At 41.2% G+C, this 20,000-nt stretch overlaps 1 protein-coding gene across 6 annotated transcripts in view; it reads right to left on the reverse strand.

Annotated features, from left to right (window-relative positions):
• Nucleotides 1-20,000, reverse strand: part of MAST2 (microtubule associated serine/threonine kinase 2) — a 214,924-nt gene that overhangs the window by 169,295 nt on the left and 25,629 nt on the right. For all 6 annotated transcript variants that reach the window (XM_066269315.1, XM_066269313.1, XM_066269317.1 and 3 more), the window contains exon 2: nucleotides 9,730-9,877. In XM_066269315.1, the coding sequence (XP_066125412.1) occupies nucleotides 9,730-9,877 (148 nt within the window). The remainder of the gene's footprint in view (nucleotides 1-9,729; nucleotides 9,878-20,000) is intronic.

Consider the following 20,000-nt stretch of genomic DNA (forward strand, 5'->3'; position numbering starts at 1 on the left):
AGCCAGCGACCTTGGGTCCAGGCAGATGGCAGATGAGCTTTGCTCAAACGAGATGAGCCTGCGCTCAAGCTGGCAACCTCGGGGTCTCGAACCTGGGTCATCCGCATCCCAGTCCAACACTCTATCCACTGCGCCACCGCCCAGTCGGGCTGCAATGACTTTCTAATTGAAATACAAGTCTCATTTCAACCCCTTCCTTCACACCATTCTTCACACTACAGGCAGGGCAGTGATCTAACCAAAACAAATGTGATCATGTCAATCCCTTCCTGAAAAACTTCTAAAGATTCCCTGTTTAAAGAATTAAGCCAAACTTTTAAAATACTAAAAGGATCCTCCATAAATCCAGATCATCTTCCTGGCTTCATGTCTTTTCAGTGTTCCATACACATTCACTCACTAGACTTCAATATTATGCCCTGAACTTTCACCTGGCTTTTTCTTTCACCTATGTCAGTTGCAAATTCTTCCTCTTCCTGGCAAAATCCTATCTGTCATGGAAATTCTGACTAGAATAAAAATATGAGCAAAAGGAGGTTTTAGTTTTAGTTTCTCTTCTACATACTCTTTTACTGCAAACAAAATGTAAAGCAACTTAATTTGGAGGGCAATTTAGCAAAACTTATTAAAATTTTAATTTGAATATGTTTGGACCTACCTGCAGACATGCAAAAGAAAGCCCTGGCTGGTTGGCTCAGTGGTAGAGTTTCTGCCTGGCGTATGGATATTCTGGGTTCAATTTCTGGCCAGGGCACACAGGAGAAGCATTCATCTGTTTCTCCACCTTCCCCCTCTCGCTTCTCTCTCTTTCTTTCTCTCTCTTCTCCCTCCCTCCTGCAGCCATGGCTCAACTGTAGCAAGTTGCCCCTGGCACTGAGGATGGCTGCTCTATGGCCTCCACCTTAGGTGCTAAAAAAATGGCTCCTGTTGCAATGGAGCAAGGGCCCCAGATGGACAGAGCATCTCCCCCTAGTAGGCTTGCCGGGTAGATCCTGGTTGGAGGCATGTGGGAGTCTGTCTCTGCCTCCCTTCCTCTCACTAAAAAAAAAAAAAAAAAAGGCAAAAGCAAAAAAACAGGCCCTGGCCAGGTTGCTCAGTGGGTAGAGCACCATCCAAGCACAAGGAGGTCATGGGTTCTATCCCCAGTCAGGACACATATGAGAAGCATACAATGAGTGCACATCTAGTGCACAACCAAAGAGAACTAAGTGAAACAATGAATTGATGCTTCTCTCTCTCTCCTTTCTTCCCTCCCCCTCCCGTTCTCTCTCTCTCTCTCTCTCTCACAAATCAATAGAAAACTTAAAAGGGAAAAAAAAAAGGAAAAGGAAAAGGAAAAGGAAAAGGAAAAGGAAAAGGAAGGAAGGAAGGAAGGAAGGAAGGAAGGAAAAGGAAGGAAGAGCCAGCCTGACCGGTGGTGGTGCAGTAGATAGAGCATTGACCTGGGACACTGAGGACCTAGGTTCAAAGCCCTGAGGTTGCCGGCTTGAGCGCAGGCTCAGCAGCTTAAGCATGAGGTTGCCAGCTTGAGTGCGGCTCATCAACATGATCCCATGGTCGGTGGCTTGAGCAAGGGGTCACTGGCTCAACTGGAGTGCCCGGTCAAGGCACATATGAGAAGCAATCAATGAACAACTAAAGTGATACAACTAGGAGTTGACACTTCTTTTCTCTCTCCCTTCCTCTCTGTCTCCTGTTTCTGTTTCTCTCACCCATGCACTTAAAAAAAAAATCTACCTTAGCGATTCTCACCATAATAAAATTAGAAGATAACTGTTCTCATTACAAGTTAAAGAAATAATATCTCTACCTAATGAAATACTGAACCCAATAAAAATGAGGCAGCTTAATATATAGTCAAGAGAAAAGTGTTCAACATTTTCTGTGAGTAAAAAAAGCAGAAAGAAAGTATGTAGTATATAATCCCATTTTTTATTTTAAAAAAATGTTTGTATCACTTCTCAGCCTTTGGCTAAGATCAAGTATAATAAAAAAGTTTGTGTAGCTGATCAAGTGGTGGCACCCTTGCTCCATTGCAGTGGATATAGCATTGGCGGGGGATGCAGAGGACACAGGTTTGAAACCCCAAGGTTGCCAGCTTTAGCGCGCACTCACCAGCTTGAGCACAGGGTCACTGCCTTGAGCGTGGGATCACAGACATGACCACAAGATATCTGGATTAAGCCCAAGGTCACTTGCTTAATTAAGCAAGGGGTCACTGTCTTGGCTGGAGCCCCCGGGTCAAGGCACACATGTGAAAGCAATTAATGAACAACCAAAGTGTCACAACAAAGAATTGATGCTTCTCATCTCTCTCCCTTCCTATCTGTCTCCATCCATTCCTCTCTCTCTCTAAAAAAAAAAAAAAAAAAAAGTTTGTGTATATTTACATAAATTTTTTTTTCTTTACAGGGACAGAGAGAGAGATAGATAGGAACAGACAGACAGGAACCGAGAGAATCATCAATCATCAGTTTTTCGTTGCAACACCTTAGTTGTTCATTGATTGCTTTCTCATATGTACCTTGACTGTGAGCCTTCAGCAGACTGAGTAACCCCTTGCTCGAGCCAGTGACCTTGGGTCTAAGCTGGTGAGCATTTTTTTTATTTTGCTCAAGCCAGGTAAGCAAGTGCTCAAGCTGGCAACCTCGGGGTCTCGAACCTGGGTCCTCGGCATCCCAGTCCAACGCTCTATCCACTGCGCCACCGCCTGGTCAGGCACATAAATTTTTTAATGTATGCTTAAATATAATGAAGTATATATAAGTGGTTTGGAAGGAGGAAAATAGAAGGTAAAGATTAAGGACTTTTCCCTTTCTCCTACAGTCTCTACCAGGGTCACAGTGCCCCAGCCAAGCTCTGAACACATTCAAACCAGCAAGTTGTTAACTTTGGACAGATGCAACAGTGGAATGACTTAAAAGTGGTGTATCCTTGACCCTCGTAACAGAGAGAATTAGTAGCAGGTGGACAGTCTGTGTATGAAGTTTTCATATACCTTCACCTGAGTGAAAAACCTCCCTCCATCAGGACCTCAGATGTCTGACAGCCAGCCCTCTGTGACATTAAGAGAAGTAATGGTTGAAAGAAACTACAATCAATGGACTTTTGCATTGAAATGTTGGATCATTTCTCAAATTTTAATCAGAAAAACAAAACCCCAGAAGAATAAGTTCTGCAGGCTCCAAACAGTGACTAAAAGGAGGATCAGTGCGTAGGAATCCACACAAAGAAAAACAACCTGGATATTTATGTAAATATATAATATATAAATATTAAAAAGTGCAGAATATGTGGCAACATAGACTACTGATAACATTTCCTGTACATTGACCATGTTCTACAACTGCTAAATTCATTCTATGCATCCCTTAATCTTCTCAACAGCCCTACAAGGTACATGCTGTCATTTGCCCAAGGTCATACAATTAGTGGGTCCAGAACTATTGAGGTGTTCAATTAATCTGTCTCCAAAGCTAGTGGTTGGTTTATGGCTTTCATGTATAGTGTCCCCAAGTCTTTCCAACTAATTCTCATAAATATCTACTTATCTTCTTCAGTCATCAACCTCATTCAGACTAACATCTTTCAGCAACTACCTCAACGTCTGTCTTCTTACTTCTAAGTGTCTTTACACCTATTAAAAATACCAAATACCTTATTGCGGGCCATTAGCATCTTAGTCTCTCTTGTTGAAGCTTGAGGAGGATTCTTTTTGCTCTTAATATGCACAGAACATATAGATACATACCCTTTATCCTTTAAAAGGAGTCCCCACTTACTTCATTCTTCCTCTCATGCATACCATCCATAGCCACATACCTGTAAGTCTCAGGTTTTTTAAAATGTCCCTCTGGAGGACCCCACCCTAAGTCTTGACCTATGTATGATACAGTTTACACATCCTATTAAAACTCATTAATGCTTGTCCTACTAAACTATGTGTTTGATAAGGGGCAGAATAAGAAGTTCAAGCCATTTTTAAATTCCTCAAAGAAAGATGGCATCTACATGTGGGAGAAGGACTCAGCACAAGAATCCTGGCAGCTGCCCCTTCAGCTCTCTCCCCAGAGCCAAACCCCAGTCTCTCCTCATACAACACTAGTCCACTCTGCCCTACCTCTGCCAGAGTCCAGGTTCCTAAAAGCAGAAATGGCCCAAGACTACCATTTGGCTAAAAAATTACGTCAGATGATCTTAATCTTGAACCAGAAAATCTTGAGGTCAAGGAGTTTTTCTCCCTTATTGAAGAAATGCTGCTGGTGAAGAAAGCTCAATTTTTTTTTTTTTTGGTGGCAGAGACAGAAAGAGTCAGAGAGACAGACAGACAGGGACAGACAGACAGGAAGGGAGAGAGATGAGAAACATCAATTCTTCGTTGCGGCTCCTTAGTTGTTCATTGACTGATTTCTCATATGTGCCTTGACCGGGGGGGCTACAGCAGACCAAGTGACCCCTTGTTCAAGTCAGCAACCTTGGGCTCAAGCTGGTGAGCTTTTGTTCAAACCAGATGAGCTCGCACTCAAGCTGGTGACCTCAGAGTCTCGAACCTGGGTCCTCTGCATCCCAGTCCGATGCTCTATCTACTGTGCCACCACCTGGTCAGGCAAAAGCTCAAAATCTTGTGAAAGATAATCAAGATAATAAAGAAGACAGAGCAGTGAGAATAACAGAGAAAGCAGTAAGGAGCTATGTAAAGAAACCTCCACTAAATGTGAAGATGGGTGATAAAAGGTGCTACTACAAGGTAATCTTCATATATTTTTATTACTATATACTATATTTCCCCACGTATAAAATGCACCTTTTTTGAAAAATTTGGGGTCTGAGAACTGAGTGCGTCTTATACAGTGGTTGTACATTTTTCTACTTGCATTTCCACTTTTCGTGCTTGTTTTTGAACTCATTGTTGTAGATGAATAAAACTTGAGTTCAATAACTTTATGTAATCCATTTTTCTTTTCAAATTTGGGCCGCAAAATTAAGTTGTGTTTTATACATGGGAACATCTTATACATGGGGAAATTAGGCAACATGGAAATATAAAGAGGAGAGCTACAAGTAAATATTTAAATAAATAAAAATTCCTCAAGAATTTACTTTTTTTCTTAATTTTTATTTTATTTTATTTTTTTTTATGGGGACAGAAAGAGAGTCAGAGAGAGGTATAGACAGGAACGGAGAGAGATGAGAAGCATCAATCATCGGTTTTTTTCGTTGCAACACCTTAGTTGTTCATTGATTGCTTTCTCATATGTGCCTTGACCACGGGCCTTCAGTAGACCGAGTCCCTTGCTCAAGCCAGCGACCTTGGGTCCAAGCTGGGGAGCTTTGCTCAAACCAGATGAGCCCACGCTCAAGCTGGCAACCTCAGGGTCTCGAACCTCAGTCCTCCACATCCCAGTCCGACGCTCTATCCTCTGCATCACCGCCTGGTCAGGCAAGAATTTACTTTTTTAGAGATGGGAGTTAGGTTGGGTTCCCTTTTTAGTTTCACATACATATAGCTATATAACTACTAAATTAGGGGTTTTAGTAGACACATATTATAAATAAACCATTGTATAATAATACCACATAGAATTCCTAATTAGTTAAGAATACATTGAGAATATTTATAATTTTAAAAATTACACAATCTGCCTATAATGTTAAAAATGACATTTGGGCCTGACCTGTGGTGGCGCAGTGGATAAAGCATAAACCTGGAATGCTGAGGTTGCCCATTCAAAACCCTGGGCTTGCCCAGTCAGGCATATATGGGAGTTGATGCTTCCTGCTCCTGCTCCTCCTCCTCCTCTCTCTCTCTCTCTCTCTCCTCTTTCTCTCTCCTCTCTCTAAAAAAAAAAAAATGAATAAATTAAAAAATTTAAGGGACCCGGGTTCGATTTCCGGCCAGGGCACATAGGAGAAGCGCCCATTTGCTTCTCCACCCCCTCCTCCTTCCTCTCTGTCTCTCTCTTCCCCTCCCACAGCCAAGGCTCCATTGGAGCAAAGATGGCCCGGGCGCTGGGGATGGCTCCTTGGCCTCTGCCCCAGGCGCTTGAGTGGCTCTGGTCGCGGCAGAGCAACGCCCGGAGGGGCAGAGCGTCACCCCTGGTGGGCAGAGCATCGCCCCTGGTGGGCGTGCCGGGTGGATCCCGGTCGGGCGCATGCAAGAGTCTGTCTGATTGTCTCTCCTTGTTTCCAGCTTCAGAAAAATAAAAAAAAATAAAAAAATTTTAAAAAAATGGCATTTGCTAGAATTGCCAGAGTCAAGATTCCTAATGCAATAAAACATCTTTTACTTTTTAGTTTATTTCTTTTATTTTTAGTTAAGATTTTATTTATTGATTTTTTTAGAGAAAAAGAAAAAAGTGGCGTGGGGGGGAGGAGTAGGAAACATCAATTCATAGTTGCTTCTTGTATATGCCTTTGACCAGGAAAGCCCAGGGTTTCAAACCAAAGACCTCAGCATTCCAGATTGACGCTTTATCCACTGAGCCACCATAGGTCAGGCATAAAATGCATCATACTCCAAAAGCCTGTGTGATGCTTAACAGGGAAACTCTAGAAGTGTTCCTATTGAAAAAGAGAAAGACCTTTGTTCAAAGGCAATTAGGAAAAGAAGAAAATATGTAATTGCATAAATGTGATGGAAAAGGACTTTTTCCATAAAACCCTACATACACAGAAAAACAATAATGGTACTCTACTAAATTTCCATAAGCCCAGAGCAGGGCCTACCTGCCTTCTTTCCTTCCTTCTGCAAATGTTGTCAAGTTCTCCAGATCATCTACTACTACTCCTCACCTATATATTCTAAAGGAAAACTAGTTTTTTTTGTTTTGTTTTGTTTTGTTTTCTGAAGCTGGAAACGGGGAGAGACAGTCAGACAGACTCCCGCATGCGCCTGACCGGGATCCACCCGGCACGCCCACCAGGGACGACGCTCTGCCCACCAGGGGGCGATGCTCTGCCCCCTCCGGGGCATTGCTCTGCCGTGACCAGAGCCACTCGAGCGCCTGGGGCAGAGGCCAAGGAGCCATCCCCAGCGCCCGGGCCAGCTTTGCTCCAATGGAGCCCTGGCTGCAGGAGGGGAAGAGAGAGACAGAGAGGAAGGAGGGGATGGGGGTGGAGAAGCAAATGGGCGCTTCTCCTATGTGCCCTGGCCGGGAATCGAACCGGGGTCCCCCGCACACCAGGCCGACGCTCTACCGCTGAGCCAACCAGCCAGGGCCTTGTTGTTGTTGTTTTTTGTTTTTGTTTTTGTTTTGTATTTTTCTGAAGCTGGAAACGGGAGGCAGTCAGACTCCCGCATGCGCCCGACTGGGATCCACCTGGCACACCCACCAGGGGGCGATGCTCTGCCCGTCCCGGGCGTTGTTCTGTTGCGACCAGAGCCATTCTAGTGCCTGAGGCAGAGGCCACAGAGCCATCCTCAGTGCTCAGGCCAACTTTGCTCCAATGGAGCCTTGGCTGCAGGAGGGGAAGAGAGAGACAGAGAGGAAGGAGAGGGGGAGGGGTGGAGAAGCAGATGGGTGCTTCTCCTGTGTGCCCTGGCCGGGAATCGAACCTGGGACTTCCGCACGCCAGGCCGACGCTCTACCACTGAGCCAACTGGCCAGGGCCTGGAAAACTAGTTTTTTAACTTATCTATTCACACATACAAAGGTTAGTAACATATTTCATCTCTCTTCAAAATAAGAACCTACTGGGGAAAAAGGCTTACACAACTACAGAAGATACCTGTTTGGACATCTATTAGTCTGGGCTTAAAGTGGACCAAGAACTGCCAAAAATTTGAGGAAAACAAACAACATAAAACAGAAGGAACAATGTATACAGATGAAACAATTAGCTCTTTGGTAAACAAATAATTCTGAAAAAATGTTTTAATTCTAATTAATATTCTTACAATAATTCAAGAGGCTATTATATAAAATATTCCCAGTTAAAGATGGCTGACTAAGCACATACTTGTATCTTTTGTTCCCCAGGAAACGCCATTAAAATAAGAATAAATAAGTAAAATAAATAACCAAAGGTTAGAAACAGAGAGAGAGAGAGAGAGAGACTGTGAGGAGATGAAAACCTAAAGTAGATAGGTAAATGATAATCAGTGGAACTGGGCAAAGAAAGGCACAAAGTATAATAAGCATAGAGGAGACTGCAGTTAAATGGGATATCAGGCTGACCTGCAAAATCTCAGATCAGTTCAGTACTCAGAAATGCAAGATACCTAAAAGGACATCAAGTAAGCCTGACCTATGATGGCGCAGTGGATAAAGCGTCGACCTGGGACGCAGAGGTTGCCTGTTCAAAACCCTGGGCCTTGCCTGGTCAAGGCACATATGGGAGTTGATGCTTCCTGCTCCTCCCCTTTCTCTCTCTCTCTCTCTCTCTCTCTCTCTCTCCTCTCTGAAAATTGAATAAATAAAATCTTTAAAAAAAAAAAAGACATCAAGTAAGAGATAAGGATGAAATCAGATTAATTGAAAATCTATAGACAGAAGGTCAAACACAACCAGAGTGCCACATTACACCACCCACTACCTCACAGGATAGAAGGGATATAGCATCACAGAGCAAAGCAATGAATTCTGGTTGTTAAGGGCTCAAAGGAAAAGAGTTTATTCATAAACAAAAGAAAATGTTTTAAAAAGTTTTTAATCAAAGAATCTATTTACTCATAGAGAATTAGAAGATAAACAGATCCTTAAAAGAAGAGCAGAATGCTACACAAAAAATTAAACAAGAAATGGCTCTCAAAATAAAAATTTCAATAGAAGAATTAGAAGATACAGCCAAGGGAATAGCCCTGAAAAGGGACAAAAGTATAAAGAAATTGAAAACTGTCTACTTTTAGGCCAAGGAGTATGGTAGGATTATATTTTCTTCTCTACTGATCTAATATTTTTAGCAAGAGTACTCTATTGATTGCTTAAAATTATGCCACATTTTAATTGCTTCCTATTTGGACCAGGACTTCCTTATATAATGTTTTTTCCTTGAATTTCTTAACTTTTCAATGGAGAAGATAGGAAGACAATATAGGCACAAAAATGGGTTTTCAAAATGGGAGAAAAAAAATTTTAAAAAGCAAAGAATATGAAGTTAACAGAAGCAGAGAACAAAAATCAGATTGAAAAGAAATAACCACTGATAATGCTCAGCCAAAAAATACTAGCAGTTTCAGGAGGTTAGTGTTGAGATGCCATGAGGAAGTATGTAGTAAAGAGAGAAAGCCTTAGCCACAGCATTCTATTAAAAACTACCACCAGAGAAGAAGCTGTCAAAATGCCACTTCAGTTGATACACCTTTAAATATTGACAGTACAGTCTCACATTTCTTTTTCTTTTCTTTTCTTTTCTTATTTTTTTTTTTAGCAAGAGAGACAAAGAGAGGGACAGATAGGGACAGACAGACAGGAAAGGAGAGAGATGAGAAGCATCAATTCTTTGTTGTGGCACCTTAGTTGTTCATTGATTGCTTTCTCATATGTGCCTTGACTAAGGGGCTACAGCAGAGCCAGTGACCTCTTGCTCAAGCCAGCAACCTTTGGGTTCCAGCCAGCAACCATAGGGTCATGTCTGTGATCCTATGCTCAAGCCAGCGACCCCATGCTCAAGCCGACAACCTTGGAGTTTCTAACCTGGGTCCTCTGTGTCCCAGGTTGACACTCTATCCACTGCGCCACCGCCTTGTCAGGCCAGTCCCACATTTCTTAAAATAAATTAGATATTTACCTGACAAAGAACTGGCCAGGCTTCCTCTCCGTAACTTACAGTCATCCTGACTAAGCTGTCGTTGAAGTTTAGCTTTTCCAGTGGATGAAAATATGTCAGGATTACTGAGCTTCCTGAAGAGCAGGGGACTAAGTCCAGGTACCACATCCTTCAAAAAGAAAAAAAAAACACATGTGTTTAACATCTTTTTCTGAAAGTGTCTAAAACCTTTATATTAAAAAAGTGCCAACATTTTATACTTTCTGCTCAATAGATAAAGTCAGAAACATATTTCGCCCATCCAATTACTAACTAGGCCCGACCCTGCTTAGCTACCAAGATCTGACCTGTTCATGGTGGTATGACCATAGACAGAAACATACTTCTTCGTAAAAGCTATTGGGTATTCTACAAAGAATGTGGGACATTGATCATAAAATGCCAAACAAAATGGAGGAGGAGGCTCACAAGATGATAAGATAATTTGATAAGATGAATTATTCATAATGAGTACACATCTAGTCATGTTTATTAATTTACTTTTCTCCTTTTATTCAAACTCTACCTCTATCCAATAAAAAGCCTTTTTTAGTTTTTAAAAAATCATAAATAACAGGCCTTCCTTTACCTGTTATACAAAGCTAGAAATACCTCTAACATTCAATTAATATTAAAATAAAATGTATAGCTTTTTTTATATGCCCATAACAGGAACTAAATACATGCTTTCAATGAAAAAGTATAAAGTACTATGAAGAAAATACAGACAATATGAAACATTGACAGTGCCTCCTCTTTGCCTCTACTTTAGCCCATCCTACTACTCCATCCCAGTACTTTTTCCTCCCGCTCAGTAAAGAGTGTCCATCATAACAAGATTCAGGCATTCTTGAAGCAAATTCACCTAATAGCATTAAATGAGAAACTATTTTGAAACAACCTAAGGCAAATGAGGCGTATCTTTTATATTTCAATAATGAAAACTACAATAAACAAAGTAAGTAGCACATGAAACTGATCTAGAAAGTATTAAGACAAAAAAAGAAGCATAAGGAGAAATAACTGAAATCTATGTTACCAGCCATGTGAAAAATCAGACTCAAGTAACTGGTAGTATGGCAATACTAAATGCCACAGAGGAGCCTGACCTGTGGTGGTGCAGTAGATAAAGCGTAGACCTGGAACGCTGAGGTTGCCAGTTCAAAACCCCAGGTTTCCCTGTCAAGGCACATATGAGATATAACCACTACAAGTTAATACTTCCTGCTCCCCCCTATAAAAGCCGGCTCTGAGCACTCAGTTGATAGAGCATGGGCCAGCATATGGACATCTTAGGTAAGGGCACACAGAAGTGACCAGCTGCTTCTCTCCCCCTTCACCTCTCCCTCTTCCCCTCAGGCAGCCAGCAGCAGGATTGTGCTAAAAATATCACAGTTCAGTATGAGCACTGGCCCAGAGGAGGCTGCGGGGTGGCTCCCAGTCAGGATGCATGGGGGAGTCTGTCTCACTATCACCTCTCAAAAATAAATTAATAAATAAAATAAACAAAATAAAAGCCACAGGGGGGGAAAAATGGAAAAATGCCTACCTCCTTGAGAAAAAAAATTTTAAAAGCCCTCTAAGGTCATATACTACATATAATTGGTATGTTTACAAACATGGGAAAGTGCTAATATTGCTTGGTGGTGGCAATCCAGAATATAATTTACAAATAGCCAAGCATAAAAAGAATAAAGTTGGTGAAGAGAAATAACAGAAGAGTATCAATATTTTTAATTGGTAGTAAATGGATAAAAGGATAAAGGGGGATATTTAGGAATTGTATCATTAAAGCAATTGATGTGAGCAGGGAGAACGGAGAATTGGAAGCAGCAGTTAATGCAAAAAGAGAAGGCAGCAAGAGAGCAGCCTATATTTCCACTATCTGGTGTGTCAAGGATGGAATAGTACCTATGCATCAAGGAAAAACCATGGATGAAAGGAGGGTTTGGGCAACGAAAAGGGCTGGCCACTCACAGAGGAAACATCCCCAGCAAGAAGATTTGGGTAGAGGAAAGTGGGAAGGCCTTGGAAAATACCTAGCTGAAGTAATAACCTAAAAAAAGGTAATTCAGAGAGGGAAGGTTCCATCCCTTGAGTTGGTTAAAGTGTCCTGCTGATACACCAAGATTCTGGGTTGATTCCCCATCAGGGCACATACAAGAATCAGCCAATGCCCCCTAGTGGGCTTGCTGGGTGGATCCCAATCAGGTGCATGTGGGAGTATATGTCTGCCTCCCTGCTTCTCACTGAATAAAAAAAAAAATTTTTTTAAAGGAATCAACCAATGAAAGCATAAATAAGTGGAACAACAACTTGTTTGTCTCTCTCCCTCTCTCCCCCTTCCACTCTCTCTAAAATCAATACATTTAACAAAAAAATTTATGGTTGCCTGACCAGGAGGTGGCGCAGTGGGTAGAGCGCCAGCCTGGGACTCTGAGAACCCAGGTTCGAAACCCCCACGTCGCTACCTTGAGCACAGATCATCCCGCTTAAGTGCAGGCTCACCAATTTAAGCCCAAAGGTCACTGGCTTGAGCAAGAGGTCACTGGCTCAGCTGGAGCCCCCTGATCAAAGTACATATGAGAAAGCAATCAATGAACAACTAAAGTACTGCAACTATGAGTTGATGCTTCTCATCTCTCTCCCTGTATGTCCATCCCTGTCTGTCCTTCTGTCTCTCGCTAAAGAAAAAATTTAAGCTTTAAAAAAAAAGACATAACCAAGCACCCCAGAAAGTCCCTGTGATCCCATCCAGTCACTACTCTAGATCCCTCCAGAAAGAAAAAGTAAAAACAGAAAGAAAACAAAGAAGACATAAATAACTCTCTTCAATTACATGAAGGCTATCTTCTACATTATAAGAGTAATCCTCCATTAGAGGCCAGAATTATAACTACTGGATGAAAAAAACAGAAGGGTTAGAAGGAAGAACTGCCTAACAGTGAATAGGCCACCATAAAAAGGAATGGACTGTGCCAATAGAAATACTGAAAAAGGTGAAAGTTGGCGTAAAGCAGTCAATTCTCAAAATGTGGTCCCCAGTACAGCAGCAACAGCCTAACTTGTGAACTTGTTAGAGAGCTAATTTTTAGGCCCCACCGCAGAGCTACTAAGTCAGAAATTCTGGGAGAGAAGACCAGCACTCTTGTGTTTTAACAGCCCGCCAGTTGATTCTCAAGCACACTGATATTTGAGAACTGCCGGACTAGATCAAAAACTTTCAATATGATGCCTTCAGTACAGAGGTATGTTGATCAATTGTGGGGGCTGTGTCATAAGTTATTTTAAATTGATAATAAAGTACTCAAGATAGAATGGGGAATAGATGATAATGGGAAGGAGACTTAACTTGGAGTGATGAACACACAATGCAATATACAGACGATGTATAACAGAATTGTACACCTAAAACCTATATAATTTTATTAATCAATGTCAACACAATCAATTCAATAACTTTTTTTTAAGTGAGAGGAGCAAATATAGTGAGACAGATTCCCACATGTGCACTGACCAGGATCCACCAAGCAACCCCTGTCTGGGGCTGATGTTTGAGTACTTATTTTTAGTTCCTGAGGCTTAGGTGCCCCTGGTCAACCTCTAGAACTACAAGAGGGGAAGAGAGAAGGGGAGTGAGAAGGAAGCAAATGGTCAACTCTCCTGTGTGCCCTGACCAGGAATCGAACCTAGAATGTCCACATGCCAGGCCAACACTGAACTACCGGCCAGGGCCAATTTTTTTTTTTTTTAATAAAATACTCAAATTTGCAACCAGTTTCTTAATTAAATGAAAGCAGATTCTTCATAAACACAATAATAAAGTCAATTCACTTGCACTGCAGTATTATTCTTTCTTAAGTGAGAGTTTTAAAGGCAGAATTACAGGGAGCATGCCAGAAATTAGACATAACCTGTATTTATCTATTGAAACAATACTGTATGCAATGTACATTTCAATTGTCAAATAAAATTTTAAAAGGTTGAAAACTGCCTTGCTACACAATCTCTACATGCCCCTTCCAACTCTAAAAGACTTCTGCTTTTTCTTTTCTTCCAGAGCGCTAAATTGTACCTATTTTGCCTATTGCCGTGGGCATCTTCACAGTCCTCCCTCTCTTGGTTCAGAACCATCTCTCTCCTACACATTGACAAATCAAACCTCAGGCTAACTCTACCCATTTTAAGGCTAGTGCTCTGCCTATACTATACTGTGCCATTAAGGATCTGATTCAAAGTAGGCAAAGAATTCACAGCAGAAAACAGGAGTTTACACACTATAAACTTGTCTACCACACTAAAAACCTGCGTTAACTTTCATTAGGAATTATCTTACCCCATATAAGTGGTAATTACTTTTTTTTATTTTAGATTTTATTTATTTTTTAATTTTTATTTATTTATTTATTTATAGAGACAATGAGTCAAAGAGAGGGATAGACAGGGACAGACAGACAGGAACCGAGAGAGATGAGAAGCATCAATCATTAGTTTTTCATTGCACGTTGCAACACCTTAGTTGTTCATCAATTGCCTTCTCATATGTGCCTTGACCACGGGCCTTCAGCAGACTGAGTAAACCCCTGCTGGAGCCAGAGACCTTGGGTTCAAGCTAGTGGGCTTTTCCTCAAACCAGATGAGCCCGCACTCAAGCTGGCGACCTCGGGGTCACAAACCCGGGTCCTCTGCATCCCAGTCCAACGCTCTATCCACTGCGCCATCGCCCGGTCAGGCAGATTTTATTTATTCATTTGTAGAGAAACAAAGAGAGAGAAGGGGGGAGGAGCAGGAAGCATCAACTCCCGTATGTGCCTTCACCAGGCAAGCCATGGGTTTCGAACCGATAACCTCAGTATTCCAGGTCGGGATTGTGGTAATTCAATAGGTAAAAAAAAAAATTCTACGCTGACCGGTGGTGGTGCAGTGGATACAGCATTGACCTGGGATGCTGAGGTCCCAGGTTTGAAACCCCAGGTTTGCCAGTTTGAGCACGAACTCATCTAACTTGGCCATAGGCTCACCAGCTTGAGCTCTGGGTCGCCAGCTTGCGCAAGGAATCATCAACATGATCCTAAGGTCGCTGGCTTTAGCCCAAGGTCGCTGGCTTGAGCAAGAGGTCACTGGATCAGCTGAAGCCTCTCAGTCAAGGCACATATGAGAAAGTAATCAATGAACAACTAAAGTGCCACAACCAAGAGTTGATGCTTCTCATCTCTCTCCCTTCCTGTCTATCTATCTCTCGAAACGAAAATACCAACCTACTACTCTTCAAAAAATACTATTAAAAAAGAAAATCACACATGAAAAAATTTGCAAAACATGAGAAAGGACTGGCATTCAGTACACAGAGAGATCTTTCACAACTCAATAATAAGAAAATACACAAGCTAATAAAAGATTAGCAGAAGATTGAACAGACACTTCCACAAAAAGGCAAACATGACATGAACACATTAAACTATCATTAGAGAAATAAAAATTTAAATCAAATGAGAGGTGACATCAACAAAATGATGGAGTATGCAGCTTCAAGCTAACATTCCCCCACTGAAACACTGAAAACAAAGGAGAAACTGTCAAAACCACCTTTATCAGAGTCTGAAATATGGTGAAAGGTTTACAGCAACCAAGAGAAGAGAATGTTGAATCAAGAAGTCAACTTAAAAATAGTAGAAGGAAAGCTTTGTGACATTTTTACTTGCCCTTCCTCTAACCACTCCTTGATGTGGAGGCAATCTTGAAGACATCAGCCAGTGTCCCCAGTGTGGGACCCTGGTCTCTGCTTCTGGAAGGAGCAAAACAGACCTTATTTGCAAATTATTGTTTATTTCTGTTCTAACTTGCCTGGGGAACTACCTGAAGGACTGACACATAGCACTCCTCTATTTCACCAGAATCTGCTCAAGGTGGAAAAGCAGCAAGCATTGCTCAAGAACACTGTAAGGTGATCCTTACACCCACAGCCACCTGGGCAAAAGATTACAAATGAGACATGCAACAGACTGCCTGAGGTCTGGGAGGAAAAGAAGAGAGTTACTTTGGGAAATCATGGCAATCAAAAACACCTGTGTATATAGGGGAATTTTTTTGAAAGCCCAGGGCAAAATGCATACTCAAAAAAGACCTGAAAAGACTAAGCTTTCATCTCAGGCTGATCCCTAGGTTCAATACTCGCTAAGTGAAGGCGGGCTCCAGCACAAAGTTAATCTGTAAACACCAGGAGGTTTGTTTGTTTAGCACTTAGAGATCATAGAAATCACAAACACAAGCTAAGGAACAGAGACTTCAGTACCATACACAGCAAAAAACATGGTTTCTGCAAAAATGTTTGGGGAAACTCACTACACAGTAACCTACAGTCTTCAACAATCAAAAAACAGCAAACTCTGGTGCAAGGGGAAAAAATGATTTCCAGAGTTAGGAATATTCAAATGTTCGCTTTTCAACATGAAAAGTCCCAAGACATACAAAGAAATACAAAAGTATGGCCCATTCAAAGAATCAAATAAATTAACAGAAATCATTCCTTAGATGCCCAACCTGTGGTGGTGCAGTGAATAAGACAACAACCTGGAATGCTGAGGTCACCGGTTAAAACCCTGGGCTTGCCCCATCAAAGCACATATGAGAAGCAACTATACTGCTCACAAAAATTAGGGGATATTTTATTGCTTCATATTCATTTGTGAGCAGTATATTATGAATTGATGATTCTTCTCCCCCTCACTCTCTCTCTCCTCTCTCTAAAATTAATAATTTTTTTTAAAAACCTAAAAAAGAACTATCCTGAGAAAACACAACATTGAACTTGGTAGCAAAGTTTTTTTGGGTTTTTTTGTTTGTTTTTATTTTTGTGACAGAGACAGAGAGAGACAGAGAGACAGACAGGCAGGAAGGGAGAGAGATGAGAGGCATCAATTCTTCGTTGTGGTATCTTAGTTGTTCATTGACTGTTTTCTAATATATGCCTTGACAGGGGGGCTACAGCAGATCGAGTGACCCTTTGCTCAAGCCAGCGACCTTGGGCTCAAGCTGGTGCGCCTTGCTCAAACCAGATGAGCCCGTGCTCAAGCTGATGACCTCAGGGTTTTGAACCTGGGTCCTTCGCGTCCCAGTCTGACGCTCTATCCACTGCACCACCGCCTAGTCAGGTGGTAGCAAAGTTTAAATCCACTCTCTTAAATATGCTCAACTCTATCAAGAAAAACATGAATAAAAAAGATGAAAGAAAATCAAAGAAAATGCATAAACAAAATAAGAACATCAACAAAAAGACAGAATTATAAAAAGGGAACAAATAGAAATTCTAAAGATAAGAATAAGTAAGTCTGACCAGACAGTGGAGCAGTGGATAGGCGACTAAAACAGAGCGAGTGACTCCTTGCTCAAGTCAGCTATCTTTAGACTCAAGCCAGCGGCCTTGGGCTTCAAGTCAGCCACCTTTGGACTCAAGCCAGCAACTATGGGGTCATGTCTATTATACCACACTCAAGCCAGCAACCCCACACTCAAGCTGGTGAGGCCACGCTCAAGCCAGATGAGCCCACGCTCAAGCCAGCAACCTTGGGGTTTCGAACCTGGGTCCTCTGCATCCCAGTCCAATGCTTTATCCACTGCGCCACCACCTGGTCAGGCTCAATTTAGGTTTTTAAATTTTTGCCTTACCTGATAAGCTTCTTCCTAGTATTACATGTGTCGCCATTTGCTTGGTGAGCTAAACCGTAAGGCAAACCCTCTAAAACTTAGCTTCACTATGAGATCTTCCAAATAAAAGTTTCCTATCTCTTTTTTCTAAATCTTCTGAAGAAAAAGGATGCTAAACTATAATTTGCAATGTATTATTTCACATAATGTGAGGCTTAATGTTGTGATTTTTTTTATTTTTTTATATATTTTTTTAATATTTAATTTTTTCTTATATTAATTTTTAGAGAGGAGAGAGAGAGAGAGAGAGGGAGCAGGGGGAAGGAGGAGCAGGAAGCATCAACTCCCATATGTGCCTTGACCAGGCAAGCCCAGGGTTTTGTTGTTATTGTTGTTGTTGTTTTTCATTTTTTAGAGAGAGGGGGAGAGAGAGAGAGAGAAAGAGAGAGAGAAGGGGGAGGAGGAACAGGAAGCTTCAACTCCCATATTGCCTTGACCGGGCAAGCCCAGGGTTTTGAACCGGCGACCTCAGTATTCCAGGTCTACGCTTTTATCCACTGCGCCACCACAGGTCAGGCAAGCCCAGGGTTTTGAACCGGCGACCTCAGCGTTCCAGGTAGATGCTTTATCCACTGCGCCACCACAGGTCAGGTGAATTTTTTTTATATTTGTCTCATTTTATATTAAGCTCTTTTAGAAAACCAACAGTATACTTTAAAGCACTTAAATCTCTTTCACTATATCTTCTTGACAAATATTATAAAATTGAGATTTACTTTTAGCACTTTCACTTGGTGGAAGTGGTCATATTAAATTAGGGAACATGTGCCTGGCCTGTGGTGGCAGTGGATAGAGCACTGACCTGGAACACTAAGGTCACCAGTTCAAAACCCTGGGCTTGCCCGGTCAAGCACCTACAACAAGCAAGCAATGAACAATTTAAAGTGAGGCAACTATGAATTTATACTTCTTGCCGCCCCCCCCCCCCCGCATCCTGTAAAATCAGTAAATAAAATATTTTTTAAAATAAAATAAATTAGGGAATGTGTAAACAATTTAGGGGAAAAGTACTTTTAAAGAACAATTCACAAAGTATGCTTGCAATCATTAGATGACATTTTTTGTGTATTTTTTGTGTGAATAGCTGCTTTAGGCAAAAGTTATTAAGGTCTGTATAGGTTAAAAGTGTTTAATTTTCTATTCCACTGAGCTTTAAAAATAGCACTTGTGAGTTTGCAATATTAATGTTTGGCAATCATAATATATACAAATAAATATGATTGAAAAGCTCTTAGTAAAAGAAAAGAAAAAATGTAAACTTAGAATTCCATATCTAGCAAGACTGTCCTTCTAAAACCAAAGGAGAAATTAAGACAGTCTCTGATAAACAAAAGCTGAGGGACTGCATTACCACTATAGCCGCCCAAAAAGAAGTCCTTCAGATTAAAATGAAAACACAATGCAAAAACTTGAAGCCATATGAAGATATAAAGATCTCCAGAAAAAGTAACTACATGGGAAAATATAAAAGGCAGTATTATTGTATTTTTGATTTGTAACTCCACTTTTTATTTTCTATATGATTTGCACAAAAAATTATAAATCTATGCTTTGGGGCACACAATGTATTCAATAGTTTCTGACAACAACATAAACAGGCTGGAGAAAGAGCTATACAGGAGCAGAGTTTTTGTATTCAATTGAAGTTGGCTCAAATTCAAATTAATTTTTACAAATTTAGGATGTTACATGTAATCCCCACAGCAAGCAAAAAATATATATCTAACAGGCATTCACAAAAGGAAATGAGATTCACAAAAGGATCAAAATGTTATAGCAAAAAATCAACTAAACACACAATCTGGCAGTATCACAGGAAATAAGAGACAAAAAGGGTATAAAACGTACATAAAAAATAATGTAAGGAGCAAAGACACACATGCTTAACTCAAATAAAAAAACTCTCAGAAAAGAAATAAAATATATAAAAAAGAACAGTTTGATAACATCAACAAACCAAAAGTCAAGACATATCTTTTTCTATTATATTTCTTTCTCTTTTTTCTTTTTTTTTAAGACTTTATTCATTTTAGAGAGAAGGAGGAGAGAGAGAGAGAGAGAGAGAGAGAGAGAGAGAGAGAGAAGAGGGGAGGAGCAGGAAGCATCAACTCCCATATGTGCCTTGACCAGGTAATCCCAGGGTTTTGAAACAATGACCTCAGCATTCCAGGTCGACGCTTTATCCATTGCACCACCACAAGTCAGGCTCTTTTTTTTTTTTTTTTTACAGGGACAGAGAGAGAGTTAGAGAGAGGGATAGATAGGGACAGACAAACAAGAACGGAGAGAGATGAGAAGTATCAATCATTAGTTTTTTGTTGCAAGTTGCAACACCTTAGTTGTTCATTGATTGCTTTCTCATATGTGCCTTAACTGTGGGCCTTCAGCAGACCGAGTAACCCCTTGCTCGAGCCAGAGACCTTGGGTCCAGACTGGCAAGCTTTTTTGTTAAAGCCAGATGAGCTCGCACTCAAGCTGGCAACCTCGGGGTCTCAAACCTGGGTCCTCTGCAGCCCAGTCCAACGCTCTATCCACTGCGCCACTGCCTG

The sequence above is a fragment of the Saccopteryx bilineata genome, chromosome 3 (genome assembly GCF_036850765.1).
Source record: "Saccopteryx bilineata isolate mSacBil1 chromosome 3, mSacBil1_pri_phased_curated, whole genome shotgun sequence".
NCBI classification, from domain to species: Eukaryota; Metazoa; Chordata; class Mammalia; order Chiroptera; family Emballonuridae; genus Saccopteryx; species Saccopteryx bilineata.